The 17,121-nt window shown below is 35.4% G+C and overlaps 1 protein-coding gene across 6 annotated transcripts in view; it reads left to right on the forward strand.

Annotated features, from left to right (window-relative positions):
* Nucleotides 1-619: 619 nt before the first annotated feature.
* LOC117409662 (nck-associated protein 1) overlaps nt 620-17,121 on the forward strand; it is a 47,219-nt gene continuing 30,717 nt past the window's right edge. For 3 of the 6 annotated variants that reach the window (XM_059032220.1, XM_059032221.1, XM_059032223.1), the window contains exons 1-4: nt 620-981; nt 10,100-10,117; nt 11,766-11,876; nt 16,277-16,369. In XM_059032220.1, coding sequence (XP_058888203.1) covers nt 874-981; nt 10,100-10,117; nt 11,766-11,876; nt 16,277-16,369 — 330 coding nt within the window. In that variant the 5' untranslated portion in view covers nt 620-873. The remainder of the gene's footprint in view (nt 982-10,099; nt 10,118-11,765; nt 11,877-16,276; nt 16,370-17,121) is intronic. The other 3 variants (XM_059032222.1, XM_059032224.1, XM_059032225.1) reach the window with 3 other exon arrangements.

Here is a 17,121-nt window from a genome sequence, read left to right on the forward strand (position 1 = left end):
AGGATCATTCCTGTTAGCACCCTCAAGGGTGCTAAGTAGAATTTTTTTCCAGCTGTCCTTTGACAGCTGGTGTAGTTCCCATTTTATGAGTCTTAAATAGGACTACTACGACGACTACGACTACTAATAATAATAAGATATGTATACATATTAAGAATTATTTTGTGGTTATTGTTAGTCCTCCCCTGGAAATGTGTTAATGTCTAGTGTATGAATATACACATATTAGCGGTATATATAAAACAGCACCGGTATAGATACAATTATCTTCCCTAGTTGAGGGAATCCAAATAAATCTCTACATGTTGTTATACCGAATCTGGTACAATAATACTTGCATGTGAAATTAGCAAATTCCTCAAAATGAGATGAAATGAAATGTATCTCTCGTGCTAACGGTTGCCATGTGTGTGTGTATATCAGAACAGAAAGCAAACGAACCACACATATTTAATCAGCATGATTGTTGCCATACATTGGTGATCACTTTCAAGGTGAATTAGGATTTGTTTTATGCCAGTGGCATTTAATTATGTATTTAAAAAATAAACAAAGAGGATGCAACTGAAACCTGGCAGTATACAGACAAAATAGACCCTGCACCATATTTATAGAAGCAATCTGTGCCCAGCACTCAGTAATGTCACGTGATATGCGTCGGTGTTGCAGGAAACGGCCTCGTTCTGAGTTAGGGCAACACCTAGAGAAAACAGGGAGACGCTGGAGGGAGAGTAGGGGTCTTTGACAGGTTGTTTACCCATAATATGGGAAGATTTAAACACTAAATTGTGACATTTAATATAAATTAATCATTATACACCACAGAAGGAACATTTAAAGGGATCGTTTTTTGTAAAACACTAAGCAGGCAGCATGTCGCGGGGAGTGCTGCAGCCTAGCCAGCAAAAGCTGGCGGAGAAACTGACCATCCTGAACGACAGGGGCATCGGGATGCTCACCCGCATCTACAACATCAAAAAGGTGAGGTGGAGAGGAAACGAACACACTTCCCCTCATTGAAATAATGATTTCGGATATATTAATTAGCCTTTTGTTAAGACGATTGGGAGCCATAGCATGAAACATGACTGGGCAGAGACTGGATTTAGGAATGGGATGTAGACGGGAAGAAATGCAGCCAAGGCCGTGAAAATAGTATTACTGACACCGTACAGGCAGCCTGCGAAAAACAGATGGCAATGTTTTAATTTCCTATTTATATGTTGTATTTTATTTGAATCTATCTGTCTATCTATCTATATATATCTATATATCTATATATCTATCTATCTATCTATATATATATATATATATATATATATATATATATATATATATATATATATATATATATATATAATCTCTATATGGTGTAGCCTACAATCGGATCTACTTGTTATCGCATTCTTATGAGCATGTATGTAGTTAAAACCGTGTATGTAGGCTACAGTAACTAGCACCATACTGTAGCAGAGAGTGATCCGTGCATGTTGCAGCCACAGTGTTTACAGTACATTTTTATTTTAAAAAGATGTTGACGTTTGCCGCGATTACAGTCTTCAATTCGCAAAACTACCAATGCATTACACTATTTTTCATTGTTAGTCTTTTTACAATATTGCAGTCTATTTGTGGACCAGTAATTTACAGCTCTTGAAGAATGTTATCACTACATAAGAGTAACTGTAGTATTGTCCACAAAGTATCGGTTAGAAATTAACATACCAACCAGCATATTTAAATCACTGAAAGTTAGGATTTCAGGGACTTTGCCCATACTGTAGTTTGTGTCAGCTGTACTTGTTAATATAATTAGACCATTTAAATTCAATATTAAACCATGCTAAGTTGTAAGATTGTGTGATTAGTAGTTTGGGCAGCAATGCATTGGGGGCAGTATGTTTAGTACACACGGTAAGCCATTTGACTGAAAAAGTTCCAATTTTTTATGCAAGTAAGGGTATCATGAGCTTTTCCGCATCAGCTGTGGTTATTTACTCTCAGATGTCAAACTACTATGCAATGGAGTGAAAAATAAGATACTAAATGTAGCCATGCTTTGCTTTGAAAGTACAGCAGAGGACATAATTTGATTTATTTATGGTGTTTTTGTAGGTTTTATTATTTTAGTACAATGTATTTGTTACATTTTAACAGTCTGGGCATTACTGCAATAAGATATATTCTCAGGTAATACATTGCGTGTGATGGAGATCATAACAGCAGTGTGGAGTAGTGGTTAGGGCTCTGGACTCTTGACCCGAGGGTCGTGGGTTCAATCCCTGGTAGGGGACACTGCTGCTGTACCCTTGAGCAAGGTACTTTACCTAGATTGCTCCAGTAAAAACCCAACTGTATAAATGGGTAATTGTATGTAAAAAATAAATTGTAAGTCGCCCTGGATAAGGGCGTCTGCTAAGAAATAAATAATAATAATAATAATAACTTTGGTCTGTATTGCTCAGCTGTGATATTGGTGATCACCATGTTGAAACATGTTCAGTAGTAGGTTCAAAATGCAGACTGATTTTAAAGGGTGTACAGTATGTGAGGGTTACTTTGTATTATTCCACATTTGGAAAACATAGTTTAAGTTCATGAAATAGTCAAAACAGTATGTTAAGCCTTTTTGTAAAGTAACAGCCACATTTTAATAAGGTATCAGACAGGGGTGGGTTATTTAGACTTTAGAACATTATAGCCGGGAGCACTTTTAACAGAAAAATAAACTTGCCTTACCTTAAATATATAATACGACAAAGAATTTGAATAATGTGTTGTCTTTCATTGACTATCTGGTTGCACTTTTTTATGTTCCACATTTTCTTTTTTATTACTGTTTTTTATTATGGTAAATTACCAAGCTTATTTAGGCACGCTACAATTTGACTGGGGAAAGATAATGTAGGGTTATTGGAGTTCACAAAAAAAAAGGTAGCCTTTTTATTTATGTGAAGTTTTCAGGGCATTTTGTTAATGTATGACTGTTTTAGTTTTTTGCTGTTCTACATTTTTTTGAATGCAGCTGTTAATTTTAACTTTTTTTTTAACACAACAATACTCACACTTTTGGTCACCATCATAACTGTTGCATGAAACCGGAGTGTAATCACCCAGCACCTCTGCACTTGAGCATTTGTCAGCTGACAAGTGTTCAGCTGATATCGCATCATGTCTTTCTTCTTAAAGGCATACAGCCTCTATATATGAACCCCCAATATTTCTCACAAGCACCTAGGTAGCCTACATATTGTTACGATATCACAACAAAGGAATACGCTTTTTTTATTTTTTTGGTGCATATGTATAGCGATTATGTGCTATATATCACCTTACAGTACAATAATATGACCAAAAATGGACTTGATGATAATACCAAAAAATAATCTTGATATTTTTTTTAATAAAGTAGCCGGCGCAAATATAGTATTAGGTGGTGGATTGTGCCGATTGCCGGCTTATTTTGACCCCCTGTAATAATAATTTTTTTTTTTTTTTAGAAGTCATTTTTTAACTTTTTAGCCTCTCGAAGTTCTTAACACAGAAAATCCGCCCCTTCAACTCTCGGATTGGTTAAATGTTGTGTCAAGACGTAACACAGCTGCCATGTGGTTCCAATAATTTTTTTTTCACCCAGCAACGCGCAACTGATCTAGTTTGCTAGAAGCAAAGTCAATCCTTATTGTTAAAGGCACAGTAGCATCTGCAAGACAGGTGGATCGGGTTTTTTCAGGTGGGCGGCAACAGCCACCCGGCTGAAAAGGCCGAGGGAGAACCCTGAGTGTAGTAGCTTTTTGGGCTTAAACAAAGCAGGCAGCAGAATGATATGTATTTCCCCTTAGAATTCTATTATCATTATCATTTCTTAAAATATATATATATATATATTATTAGAACTACTGTGTACCAGCCAGAAGGTGCAAAAGAAGAAAGGTAATGTGGGTACACAAAAATATGAATTGATCAATTCTCAAGTCCTTCTTCAGCTGGATATTTTTATCTACCTACATTACCTTTTTCTTTTTGATTTTGCACCTTATGGTACACAGCAGTTTTCCTTTTTAAAATTATATATATATACACACACACACACACACACAGTGCCTTGCAAAAGTATTCAGACCCCTGACCAATTCTCTCATATTACTGAATTACAAATGGTACATTGAAATTTCGTTCTGTTTTGATATTTTATTTTAAAACACTGAAACTCAAAATCAATTATTGTAAGGTGACATTGGTTTTATGTTGGGAAATATTTTTAAGAAAAATAAAAAAACTGAAATATCTTGCTTGCATAAGTATTCAACCCCCACACATTAATATTTGGTAGAGCCACCTTTCGCTGCAATAACAGCTTTAAGTCTTTTGGGGTAAGTATGTACCAGCTTTGCACACAGTGTTGGAGTGATTTTGGCCCATTCTTCTTGGCAGATTTGCTCCAGGTTGTTCAGGTTGGTTGTACGACACTTGTGGACCGCAATTTTCAAATAGTGCCACAGATTCTCAATGGGATTGAGATCAGGACTTTGACTGGGCCACTGTAGGACATTCACCTTTTTGTTCTTGAGCCACTCCAATGTTGCTTTGGCCTTGTGCTTGGGATCATTGTCCTGCTGAAAGGTGAATTTCCTCCCAAGCTTCAGTTTTTTAGTGGACTGAAGCAGGTTCTCTTGCAGTATTTCCCTGTATTTTGCTCCATCCATTCTTCCTTCAATTTTAACAAGATGCCCAGTCCCTGCTGATGAGAAGCATCCCCACAGCATGATGCTGCCACCACCATACTTCACTGTAGGGATGGTGTGTCTTGAGGCATGGGCAGTGTTAGGTTTGCGCCACACATAGCGCTTTGAGTTTTGGCCAAAAAGCTCTAACTTGGTCTCATCTGACCACAAAACCTTTTCCCACATCACAGCTGGGTCTCATGCTTTTTGGCAAACTCCAGACGTGCTTTCAGATGGTACTTTTTGAGTAACGGCTTCTTTCTTGCCACCCTCCCATACAGGCCAGTGTTATGCAGAGCTCTTGATATGGTTGACTGGTGCACCATTACTCCACTCCCAGCCACTGAACTCTGTAGGTCCTTCAAAGTGATTGTTGGCCTCTGTGGCTTCTCTCACAAGTCTCTTTCTTGTTTGAGCGCTGAGTTTTGAGGGACGGCCTTTTCTTGGCAGTGCCTGGGTGGTGTGATGTAGCTTCCACGTCCTGATTATTGATCCAACTGTGCTCACTGGGATATCCAAACACTTGGATATTATTGTGTACCCTTTCCTTAATCCTATGCATTTATATTACTTTATCTCTAACTTCTGTAGAATGCTCTTTGGTCTTCATTTTCCTTCAGATTCACAGCCTGACCAATGATCCTTCAGCAGTGGGGTTTTTATCCAGAAAATGTGACAGCAACTTTAATGGTTCACAGGTGGAGGCCAATGGTAAGGTAATTGTGTCCTCGTTGGGGCAATTTCTTTCATCGGTGTAAACTGGAAGCTTCCACAGCACGGGTTGAATACTTATGCAAGCAAAATAATTAAGTTTTTTATTTTTCTTAAAAATATTTCCCAACATAAAACCAATGTCACCTTACAATAATTGATAAAATAAAATATCAAACAGAACGAAATTTCAGTGTACCATTCGTAATTCAGTAATATGAGAGAATTGGTCAGGGGTCTGAATACTTTTGCAAAGCAATATATATATATTAGTGCTGGGACAAACACAGGATTTTCATGTTCGGATATTCGCTCATAATTTAAATATTCGATTGGATATTCATTCGTCTTTCAAAAAAGTAATAAAAGCTATTATATTGCTGTGAACACAGGCAGAGAGAGCATAGCGGCAGGGGGAGTGGCTGTGGCCCCTGTGTGTGTGTGCACCTTTATTTTACAGCAAGACCTTACAATATGTAACACGTTAAAGTAGAAAAATATCCAAGGAGTAAAGAATAAGTTGTGTAGGACTTGCTTTACCCCAGTGAATTAACTACAAAACAAAGGATGCCAAATAGCAGTTCAAGTTAAACGTTGTTTTGTTTATTCCCAAAATAAATAGTACATAAAGTTGACAATTTTTAATTTGTCATTCCTTGCCATTGCCATTTCTTCACAGTAAACGTGGCCATCGACACGTTTTCATAAAGTAATAACATGAGGTTTACTTGTGCCTTATTGTAGCTGAACGAAACCAAACAAAAACTGAAATTTAACTTTAAACACTTAAAATAAAACAAATGTGGAAGAATTGCATTGTAAAATGAAGGGGAAAAAGACTCACCGTTTTGGTTCTCATTTGTTACATTCCACATAACAAAGTCACAACAAAAAATATATAATATACACAATCTGTATAAAAATCACTACACAACATTTTCAGCAAGTTGGGCACTGTTTAAGCGAGGCATTTCAGAATTACCTTTGCCTTTTTTCTGTCCTGAGATTCTCATTCGCGCTAAAGCAGCACAACGCTTTTCTGACCCAGATAGCTTTCTATAGAGAGCACTATGCATGCACACGCATAATCTGGTTTGTTTACTTTTTGCTGTCTAAAACTTTTAAATAGAGACTCAAGAGCTGCTGTGTTGATCCTGTGTTTTTATTTATATATGTTAATCTTGCATATCACACAGAGTTCTTTTTCATTTGCCATGTTTGAAACTGCAGCACAACTTTTGGTGATGCGGTAAATAAAGACTGTGCTATTTGTGTTCTGCCTTATAACGAGTATAAAAGGGCTACTGTAGTGGCATTATGGAGCAAATGGGAGCCAAGATCCTACTTTGTTATAACCAATTCCTTAGTATAACGAGGCACGTTATAACGGGTGAGCACTGTGTGTGTGTGTGTATATGTATATAATATATATATATATATATATATATATATATATATACACACACACTGCTGTTCAAAAGTCTTAGACATGTTGCATTTTTCTACTGTGATGCATTATGAGTATCAACAATTTACTCAAAAGTCTCCGCTAGTGTTTTCTATATATATTCACTTAAAGCAAATCGTACTGCTGACACCTCTTGGCATGTCAGTTTCTAGATGGCGCTGTGCATCTGACTGGTACCTTTTAAGCTTTTAAGTCCGATGCCATCTGGTGGTGTACATTATTTATCAGCGTTGGACACAATCAGTAAACCTATTATTTGCAGCATTAAGTTTGCTGTTATTATGATGGATTGGTGGCTGGTGCAAAAAAAAAAAAAAAAGGAAGAATCACAACAGCAGTGACATACAGAGAAGCCAGTGGCATGGTGGATTTATTACTGGTAGATGTACATGTGTGTGGAGTGGGGGTGTCAAGTACCACCGACAAGAGGAAGGGGGCGGAGTCCAAAGAGTGAGAACCACTGGTCTAGAGGCACACTCATTCGCTCTTGTTAGTGACAGTCAATGTTTCTAGCTGCCTGTTACAGACCTTTTGCTGCTAGTCAAACTGACAGGCGGCTTCAGTCTCTGCCCATCAACTAGCTTTTGAAACCTTCTCTTGACAGGTATTTACCAGTTAATGGAAACACTGATTGGCTCGTAGAACCACTGTGCCACACTGATTTACAGTACAGTAGCTTATAGCTTAATCATTACATTGCCCAGGTGGGTTAAAGATCTGGACTTCTCTGGTCAATTGTTTTTGCTATAAGACCTGGATAATTGTCTGTTTTTACCAGATTTGTATAACTTTGATCCTTGCTGCCCATTCATATACACACCATGTTTCCAAGTTCCCAGTGGACAGCTGTGAACTTGGAAAAACCATAGATGCCACACTGCCTATATGTATTCACTCCTCCAGCAAAAATCTTAGTAGTACAATTTGCACTTGCTGTAAACCATACAGTATTTAAATATTGACCTTGCATTGTAACCCTGTACTGCCCTGTAACACCTGTAAGTCGCCTTGGATAAAGGTGTCTGCCAAATAAATTAAATAAAATAAATAACAACATAACTGCCAAAAAATGTGTTATTACAAGTACAAAGAACAATATACAGCTTCCCTGAACTGCAATCAAGGGTGTTGGCCACATGTAACCTCCTGCTGCTACAAGCAGTGTTTCAGTGACAGAGTGGAAAGGCTTCAAGGAGGGAGGAAGCTTGTGTGCCTGCACCTGAAATGAAATACATTGGTAAAATTATGTCATCAGAAATTATATTTGACCAATATGATTGTGGAACACTGCAGCTTTAAAATATAGATTCAAATAATAATGAATGCCTCGTGGCTGAATGAGTAGCCATGTGGAAAATAGGATTAACAATAATACATTTTGACTAACGAACACAATAATTAAGAGCATTAAAATACCAATGATACATTTTTTAAATTGAAGCAGACTCATTTATAAAAACGCCATATTTCTGTATGATGCTGTTCTTGCAGGCCTGCATGAAAGATTTCACTCTAAGAATCGAAACATTGTTATTCTGGCAAAGAACCACCTCTGGAAACATTTGCATGACTCATGCATAGTTAATTTGAAGTTCATGATTACATAGCAGACTTTAAACGCATGTATTCGGTAGCTTTACTGTATATTTTCACTAGTGTATGATTTGTGTTTTTATTAGCAATTCATAATTGTCTTTTAGACACACTGCTTTAACAACTTTGTATAACATTTTGTTTCTCAATGTTTTTATTATTATAATTTTCCCCTAGTCTGCATCCATAAGCTCATCTGTTCAGCAAATAGCCACCAGAAAGATTGTGCTAGATTCTGCTCCAGTTAGCCACAGTATGGATTTAAAATTCCAGTTGTTAAAATACATTGTTAACGGTTGCGAACTGTGCTGTTAGTTTTTTCAAAATGACATTAAAACAACAAAGCCTTCTGAAGAAGCTGACTGCAGTATTAATATAGTTATTTAAACCTGAAAACTGCATTGGCCATTCATGCAAATGTTGTGATATAAAAAGGAACTATCAGTGGTTTGATGACAGCCATTCAGGGACCACAAATGCAATTGTGAGTTGGGACTATTACTTGTGGAATGATTTGACTGTTTTAAACTGTCCCATAATCTTGTTTGTTTTAAATTAATAGAACATTAAATTATACAAACTTGTCCAATAATTTAGATACATTTTAATTTATAAAATAGACATAAAGGTACAACAGAACAGGTTACCAGGGGACTGTCAAGATATAATAGGGGTTAGACCTAAAATAATAAAACCAGTTGTCAAATCCTCATTATTATTATTATTATTATTATTATTATTATTATTATTATTATTATTATTACCTTGCTACTTACTCTTTAACTGAGTTAAGCTATCAGTAACTGCTGTATTAGATATAATTTATGTGAACTCGTGCATTGACATAGTAAACTGCATAGGAGGCTGTATGGTCCAGTGGTTAAAGAAAAGGGCTTGTAACCAGGAGGTCCCCGGTTCAAATCCCACCTCAGCCGCTGACTCACTGTGTGACACTGAGCAAGTCACTTCACCTCCTTGTGCTCTGTCTTTCGGGTGAGACGTAGTTGTAAGTGACTCTGCAGCTGATGCATAGTTCACACACCCTAGTCTCTGTAAGTCGCCTTGGATAAAGGCGTCTGCTAAATAAACAAATAATAATAATGTTAAAAACAATAATTCATCTTTACTGGCAGACATTAACCAAACTATTGAGATACCAGTTGGAGGCATGACATTGTTTATGATAAACTTCGCTTCTGTATGAAAATATATATATTTTTTATGCTTTGAACATTTTTTTTTCTCTTTAGGTATTAAATTATTCATTGGCCTAGACAAAAAGTACCGTATTGATCTCCTTTGTTTTACTTGCATGTGTTGATCCTTTTACTAATCACATACTACCTGAACCTCTGTGAAACATGAATTGAATTCATAAATACACACAACTGCCACAATAATCAATATAGCATGGTGTGTATGTTAGCTGTGGGAACAAAATTATATGCATATTTGAGCTTTGTAAATTACATTGTTTAGTAAAGTTAAAAATATAATGCATTTGTTTCCAAAGCTAAATGTTTGAAATTAGAATTGCATGTTAGATGTTGGCAACCTGTGTTTATGTGTAATTTTCTCTCTTTTTGTTACAATGCTTCCCCAGCAAGGACAAGTTTGGAAGGTTTGCAAAGCTTTTCACCTCCCTCCCCCCCTCCCCCCTCCCCTCTCCCACTTTCTGACCAGTATCACATTCCATGACTTCTCTCTCTTTGTAATTCACAATTCAGAAGTAGAATTCAAGGCTATTGGCAGATCAAATAAATGCTAATACAGTAAGAGGAAATGTGATTCTTATCTAAACAGTACATTGTAAATAGAGCTGAGACAGCCCTGTCTTTTTTTGCCTGACAGCTGAGCAGTCCCAGGTAAACTCCATGGTAAGCTTGTTATATTGTTAAGTCTTATCATGGATATACACGGTACAAAGAAAAAATTCTCTTAACAAATGTATAACTAATCCATGCATGAGATTGCTCATAATCAGGCTTTTGTAGCTAGGAACTAGGGATTTGGTAATCTCCATGGTCACCTACAAATATAAATGCAGTGATAAACTGTATAAAAGACAAAAAATATAGTGTGTTTAATATACTGCATTTAAAGACCACTGTGACTTGTTTAATAATGGTAATTTAGTACTGAAACTTAAATTTGCCTTTTTAGAATTTTACTTTTCTAAACCTTTCATTCAGTTACTTTTTATTCTAGTTACTGATAAAGAAATGATATATTGTAGTCTGTTAATATTTAAGCTGGATAATTAATGTGGATGGAAGCGCCACATGACATCAGTTCTAATAAGTTATGTAATTTAGACATTAAATCCGACTTAAGTATTAAATTAGATTGCATGACTATACTACAGGACCAGTTTTTTATTTTTTTATTTTTTTTTCTTCCTTTCTTCCTTCTGTGATTTGGCCAAGATAAAGCTGGCAATTTAAAAAATATATATTTTAAATAATGTTGCAGTTTTAGACAAAGTAAAGGTGAGGTTGTAAATAAAATCCATCTTTCTTGAAATTTGTAATTTAATTTAGGTAACAGCCAAACTACTAACAAACGATGAGTAAACATGAACAGCACTGTGATGTGATGTGTGACCTGGTCTTGTATTAACCCCCTTCCCTTACCTGTGTTTTGGGACAGTTTTTGCAGCAGGTTTAGACATTGAGAATACTGCGTTTCTTCCATCTTTAGTGTTACATGATTGATAAAGTTTTCTGTAAACAGTATTACAGTAAGTGAGTAATCCTGACTTTACTCCTTCATTTGGATGCCAGGTATATAAGCGGACTGGAGGGGGAAAAAAAGGAATGTAGTTAGAGAAACACACATTTATTTCACAAAACAGCACAACATGCATGCATCCCATGAACCATGCACAGTCCTACCTCAATTGCACCTTTGTCTAATTTTTTACAGCATTGTTTCAGATAATCAGAGCCTTGTGTTGGCACTTTAAAGTAAACTAAAAACTCACCTTTTCTTCCTATAGGACTGAGTCTTTTCACCCTCCGCTGTGTTGCACTAACTGCTTTGAAACTTCCCATACAGTATCTTTCCGTAGCAGAGCATCTTTGTATTCTTTCTCCCATTGCATATCCAGCTGTGACAAACCCCTGCACCTTGCCTTCTCATCTTGTCACCTGTCCACTGAAAACCAATCCGTGTTTTACTCTACTATAGTAACTACTGTAGCTTTGCTTACAAAGGTATTCCTACTATAGCATTTGTATCTGTTTTTATTATTTCTACTCTTATTTTAGGCATGTGGAGACCCCAAAGCAAAGCCGTCATACCTTATAGACAAAAACCTTGAGTCTGCTGTCAAGTTCATTGTCAGAAAATTCCCAGCTGTGGAAACACGCAACAACAATGTAAGTGGTGAAATAAGCATGCTTTTCTATTGGTACTAGACTGCTCTACTATGAGGAATACAGTAAATGTGATTCTGTAGTACTGCTCTCTCTTCCATGCTCTCTACAAAAGACTATATGTGTTTTTTTGTAAATATGTATATATATATATATTTTTATATTATTTCTTGTTCATTAATATGTGTATAGTGGGCTATGAGGAACACTGCCGTGTACATTAGGGATGTGTTTTCTGTGACGGCTGAACAGTTGTGCTGGAGTCAGAACAAAACTATATTTTAAATGTAGAAGCAGTATAAAATAAGTATTTTGTTCTTGCCAATTTATTTTACAGTGTACATTGTAGGGTGCAATGAAATGGTACTAATGCTAATTAGGAGGAGAGGCATATATTTTAATACTACAGGAGCTACACCATTAATTTGTAACCAGGTTAATATAGTACTGTACAAATTTAATTTCCGTTTCAAGTACATTACAATGTATATAATCTCTGTGTTCCTTGTGAATATGCTGAATAATTAGTATATAAAGTATCTTGTTTCTGTAAGCAGTTATTCAAAGTTTAATAAATACATACACCTTTTATTGTTTTCTTATTGTTGACATACGTTTGTTTGTGGTAGTACAAATATACAATATTACAGTGCAGTAAACTTTATTTACCGGACTTTATTTTGCTTGATTAAGCACTGTGTCACAGCAGTAAGTACCTTTTTATCTGTAAGCAGGTAAGTTTCTTCTGTGATTCTTCAATATATAAAGATTCCTCAATATATAAATCACTGCTAATTGTATACTGTAAGTTTTCCTGTAATGTGTTTTCCACATCCTTGTATCATTTATGATATTTCAAATATATCTGGCATATCAGTGGTTTGCTAAAAGGCACTAATCATGAAATGGTTTTATAGTTTAACATTAGTTTAAAAAAAAGTCAATATTTGTTAATGGTTAGAAATTACACACAACTGAGGTTTTAAGTAGCTACTGGACTACTGTATTTACAGTACATGCCTCCAGCCTCATCAGTTTTATTGTATTACATTTCTGTTCATATTTATTTATTTATTTAATGCCTTTCTACTTTTCATTAAGAATTCGGACTCGCTGGATCCTGTTGATTCCCACCATATTATTATTAGTTATTCTTAATAGTTACTACTTTGAATCTTAACAACATTGTCAGTTACAGTGTGTGACAAAAAAAACTGCCCACACTTGGTAATGAAATTGCAAACTGACAGATTATGACTATGGCCCTCCATAGCCAAACAAACAAAAGAGATCCTGCCCTCTGCTGTGTTCTGTTGAGGGTTTGAACAGCACTGTAACTTGGCCTGGAATGTGGGTGTAGTCTTTTTACACACCCACTTTAAATGACCTCATTCCTGACCTCGGCAGCTGATTTCGTTTTTAGAACACAATTGAGACAGATAACCAGGAAATAAAAATGTATCTATTTCCTTCTCTATCAAAATAAATCTTTATGTGCCAAAACAAGTGTTTTTTTTTTTTTGTTTTGTTTTCAATTCATAAAAATAAACATCCCTAAATCCCAGTTTTAAAGGAACATCTTTCAAAAAATCATTTGATGCATTTCTGTTGGTGTAAACTGTATTGTCCGCTAAGTCAATTTGGCTTGCTTGTATGTGAAATGTTTTGTTTAAAGGATTTAACATGCACTTGTGCCTCATGCTATAGTGTTTTAATGACTTAACCGCTTATTTGGAATGCATTACTGCTGCATCACATGTAACTTGGTCTCTAAGTTTCTCTTACTGTATTGTTTTATGTTTTTGGTTCTACATTTTATTTTGCATGCGTAACTTGGCTTTTTCTGGATATTCTTTTGGTAAGTTTGAACCTTTTTGGATTTTTTTTGTTTGTTTGTTTTTTTGTTATTTTTTGTTTAAGCTAATTGTTACTCTTTTATATTACATATTTCTAATACTTGATCGTTGGAAATCCAAGAATTTATACATTTGCTTTCTTTGCAAAGGTAACAAGCTTACCTGTAATTTGAAATTAATTTCTCTATTATGAAAAGAACATACTTACTATACACTAATTAAGGTAAAACAATTTCTGAAGCAAAATGTAATATTTAAATTGATAAAACTTGTTCTTGGATTCCTAGATTAAAAAGTGTAGCCTAACATCTCAGATCACCAATTCATCCAACTGATCATCCTTCCTTCTATTCAAGTAATAAACCACTGACTAATAGTGAAATGTCATATGCACGATATGTAATATATTAAAATATCTAATATAGGTGCACTCCATTTATAATGGATCCTGTTAGAACGTTTACAACCAGACTGTTTACAATGTATTGAGAAAGCATGTTCCTGCTAAACATGGGCTTTAATGGGGAATTACTGTGGTTAAAACTGACTCGCTTATAACTCATATACCGTTTTAATACGTACAGTTTTCCTGTTCCACAGGCAGGTCTTTTGTGTTTAATACGTACAGCTTAATACATACAGAGCTGTTTAATATGTACAGTTGTCCTGTTCCACAGGTAGATATTTTGTGCAAATAAGGTACATCCGGGACAGTAAATGATGGTCACAGTGGCATTTGTGACGTCAGGCAGGAAAACAGTTGCTGTTTGCTTTTATTCTTCTATGTTTTTGTTGGCACAGCCGTTGTACAGTTTAAACGTATAACATACACAATTTTAATTGCATTTAGCCAAAATATAAATTCGTAAAATTGTATTACGTATTGCATTGTATGGCCCACAGGGGCGTGTTTTGTTAAAAATAATAAACTCCCATTCTTTGGTAGTTGAGCTTTCTTGTATTGTTGATATTTACTGGTATTCATGTATTTATTTGACTGGGACAACAAACAATTTTTAACATTTGACATGTCTACAGAGAGTAAATATTTAAGGTACTTATATTCACAGTTACATACAGCATTGTGTTTACTACGTACTTCGTTTATAAATGACTGATTTCCATTGACCCCACCAGTCCGTTATAAGTGGAGTGTACCTGTAATTGTTATGAGCTGAGATTGACTTTGAAAAATAAGAACTAAAGAAAATAACTAAATCCCTGAATTACATAACCTAAAATTCTTAGATTCTTGACTAAAGAAATCTATTTAATTGAATACCTCCACGTGGTGGTATGTATTCTGGTGCACAGTCTTTTAGTTGATTGCATCATTCTATCCTCAGCAGCTATTTTTCTGGGGGGGGGGGGGGGAATTACTACCCTTAATGCTAAATAGATGATGTTATGTCAGCACCCTTTTTTCTGCTTATGAAACATTTACACTTTTCACAAGCATGTGTGGTTTAAGTCTGGTCATTTTGATCTTTCAAGGCAAGTTCACTAAATCAATAATTTAACCTGACAAGCTTTGTTACCAAACTGTTTAACTATTGACATATCATATGTAAAAGTAGACTGGAAACAGCCAACCTGTTGAAAAAGCAGTCTGACTTTTTTTGAAAAAAAGGTGGTAGATTGCCTTAAAATAGATTTCAAAACATTTCTGCAAAAAATAAACCTATAGATCTTAAAGACTTTTAAAGCAATCCTGTATTACTGTTGCAAGTATTCATGTTTAAAAAAAAAATTTAAGTTATTTATATTTATACAACTTCCTTGTAATTACACACTGAGGTAGGTTAAGTGCCCATTTCATTATTGGTAATTCTCTACAACCACTTTTGCAACAAAGATTTTGAGAAACAACATATAAAGTCTCTGAGAAGTCATTTTTCTATTTAAAATCCCACACCCTTTCGGTTACTGCATGTATGCGGTAGTTGTAACATGATAGGTTTACAATTTATGCTATACTGTATAATACCCCATTGAGTTCACTTTACAACTGTGACTAATGGGGATATTCTGCATCAAGAATTGCAATGCTTTTAAGGGTCATTAATATAGTTAATTGGCAGATGCCTAAATAATGATGGGGTTAGCCTTTGTGAAATAGCCTAACACGACTCAAACCTTATAATTACTGAAGTAAAACATGCATAATATCTAGTCTACACTAACCTTGCTTTGCATTCAAATTTACTTCAGACTTTACGCACATCAACTTCGGCATACCAAGACAAAATACTTTTTGTGACTTATTTGTTAAAATGATCTAGTCAGGACCCTCTCGTAAACAGGCCTCTGCCTCAGTGTGTTAATTTCCTGTAAATATACATAAAAAAAAAAAAAAAAAAAAAAAAGCCGACATGGTCACTTTTTATTTGGCAACTTGTTAATGGTGTTTGCAACAATCTAAACCTGCACTTTATTGTAAGTTAATTTTTGGCTATTGCTAAAATGAACCCTGTTGATATGTTTGGTTCTGCTGCAGTATAATCCTGGTCACACCTGTTTACTGCTGTTTCTATATTTATGTTACAGCAACAGCTTGCACAACTACAAAAAGAAAAGTCAGAAATTCTAAAGAACCTTGCTTTATATTACTTCACCTTTGTTGATGTCATGGAATTTAAGGTAAGTACCATTTTAGCATGCACTTGCATATTTAAAATTTACCTGGAAAACACATTGTATTTCTGGAGGGAGAAGGCCCTGTGTAAATCGTGACATTAGCCCAATACCGCAATTTTTACAATATTCTTAAGAAATAAAAATAAATTATTTCATAATTATTTGTATTTCATACAAAAAGTCACATTAACAAAACTGTACAGCTCTGCTGTGTGCCTGCATGTACTATTCACCATGCACATAGTGCTGTGCAGTGCTTGTCATGTGACAATATGCATTCTAGGCAGGAACTTAAAATACTACATACTGTAAACAAGAAAATGGATGTCTCTAAAAAGGCTAAAAATGTGTCTGCAACAGATCACGTAAAGCAGTACCCAGCAGGAGTTTTACACAGTGATGGAGGTAAGCTCTTCTGTAAGTCCTGCAATGTTACTGTAGATCACTACCGAGAATTGGCTGTTGACAGGCATTTAGATTCAAGTATTCACCGAAAGAGAAAGGTGGAAATCCAGAGCAGTACTGCGACTGCTTTACTTGCAAAGAAACAAAAAACGGTGACTTCCATGTTCCAAAAGTCCACTGAAAACCATGAAGCACAGAGGCGTTTGTTTGCGCAAATATCCCTCTTGACAAATGGGAAGTAGTTACGTAAATTCAGACTGATTGTAGCAAATGTTGGAGTGATTCATTCATCAGCCCAGCTGAGACATGAATACTTACCTAAAGTTGCAGAGTATCACAAACAGAAGATT

This window comes from Acipenser ruthenus, chromosome 10, assembly GCF_902713425.1.
Source record: "Acipenser ruthenus chromosome 10, fAciRut3.2 maternal haplotype, whole genome shotgun sequence".
NCBI classification, from domain to species: domain Eukaryota; kingdom Metazoa; phylum Chordata; class Actinopteri; order Acipenseriformes; family Acipenseridae; genus Acipenser; species Acipenser ruthenus.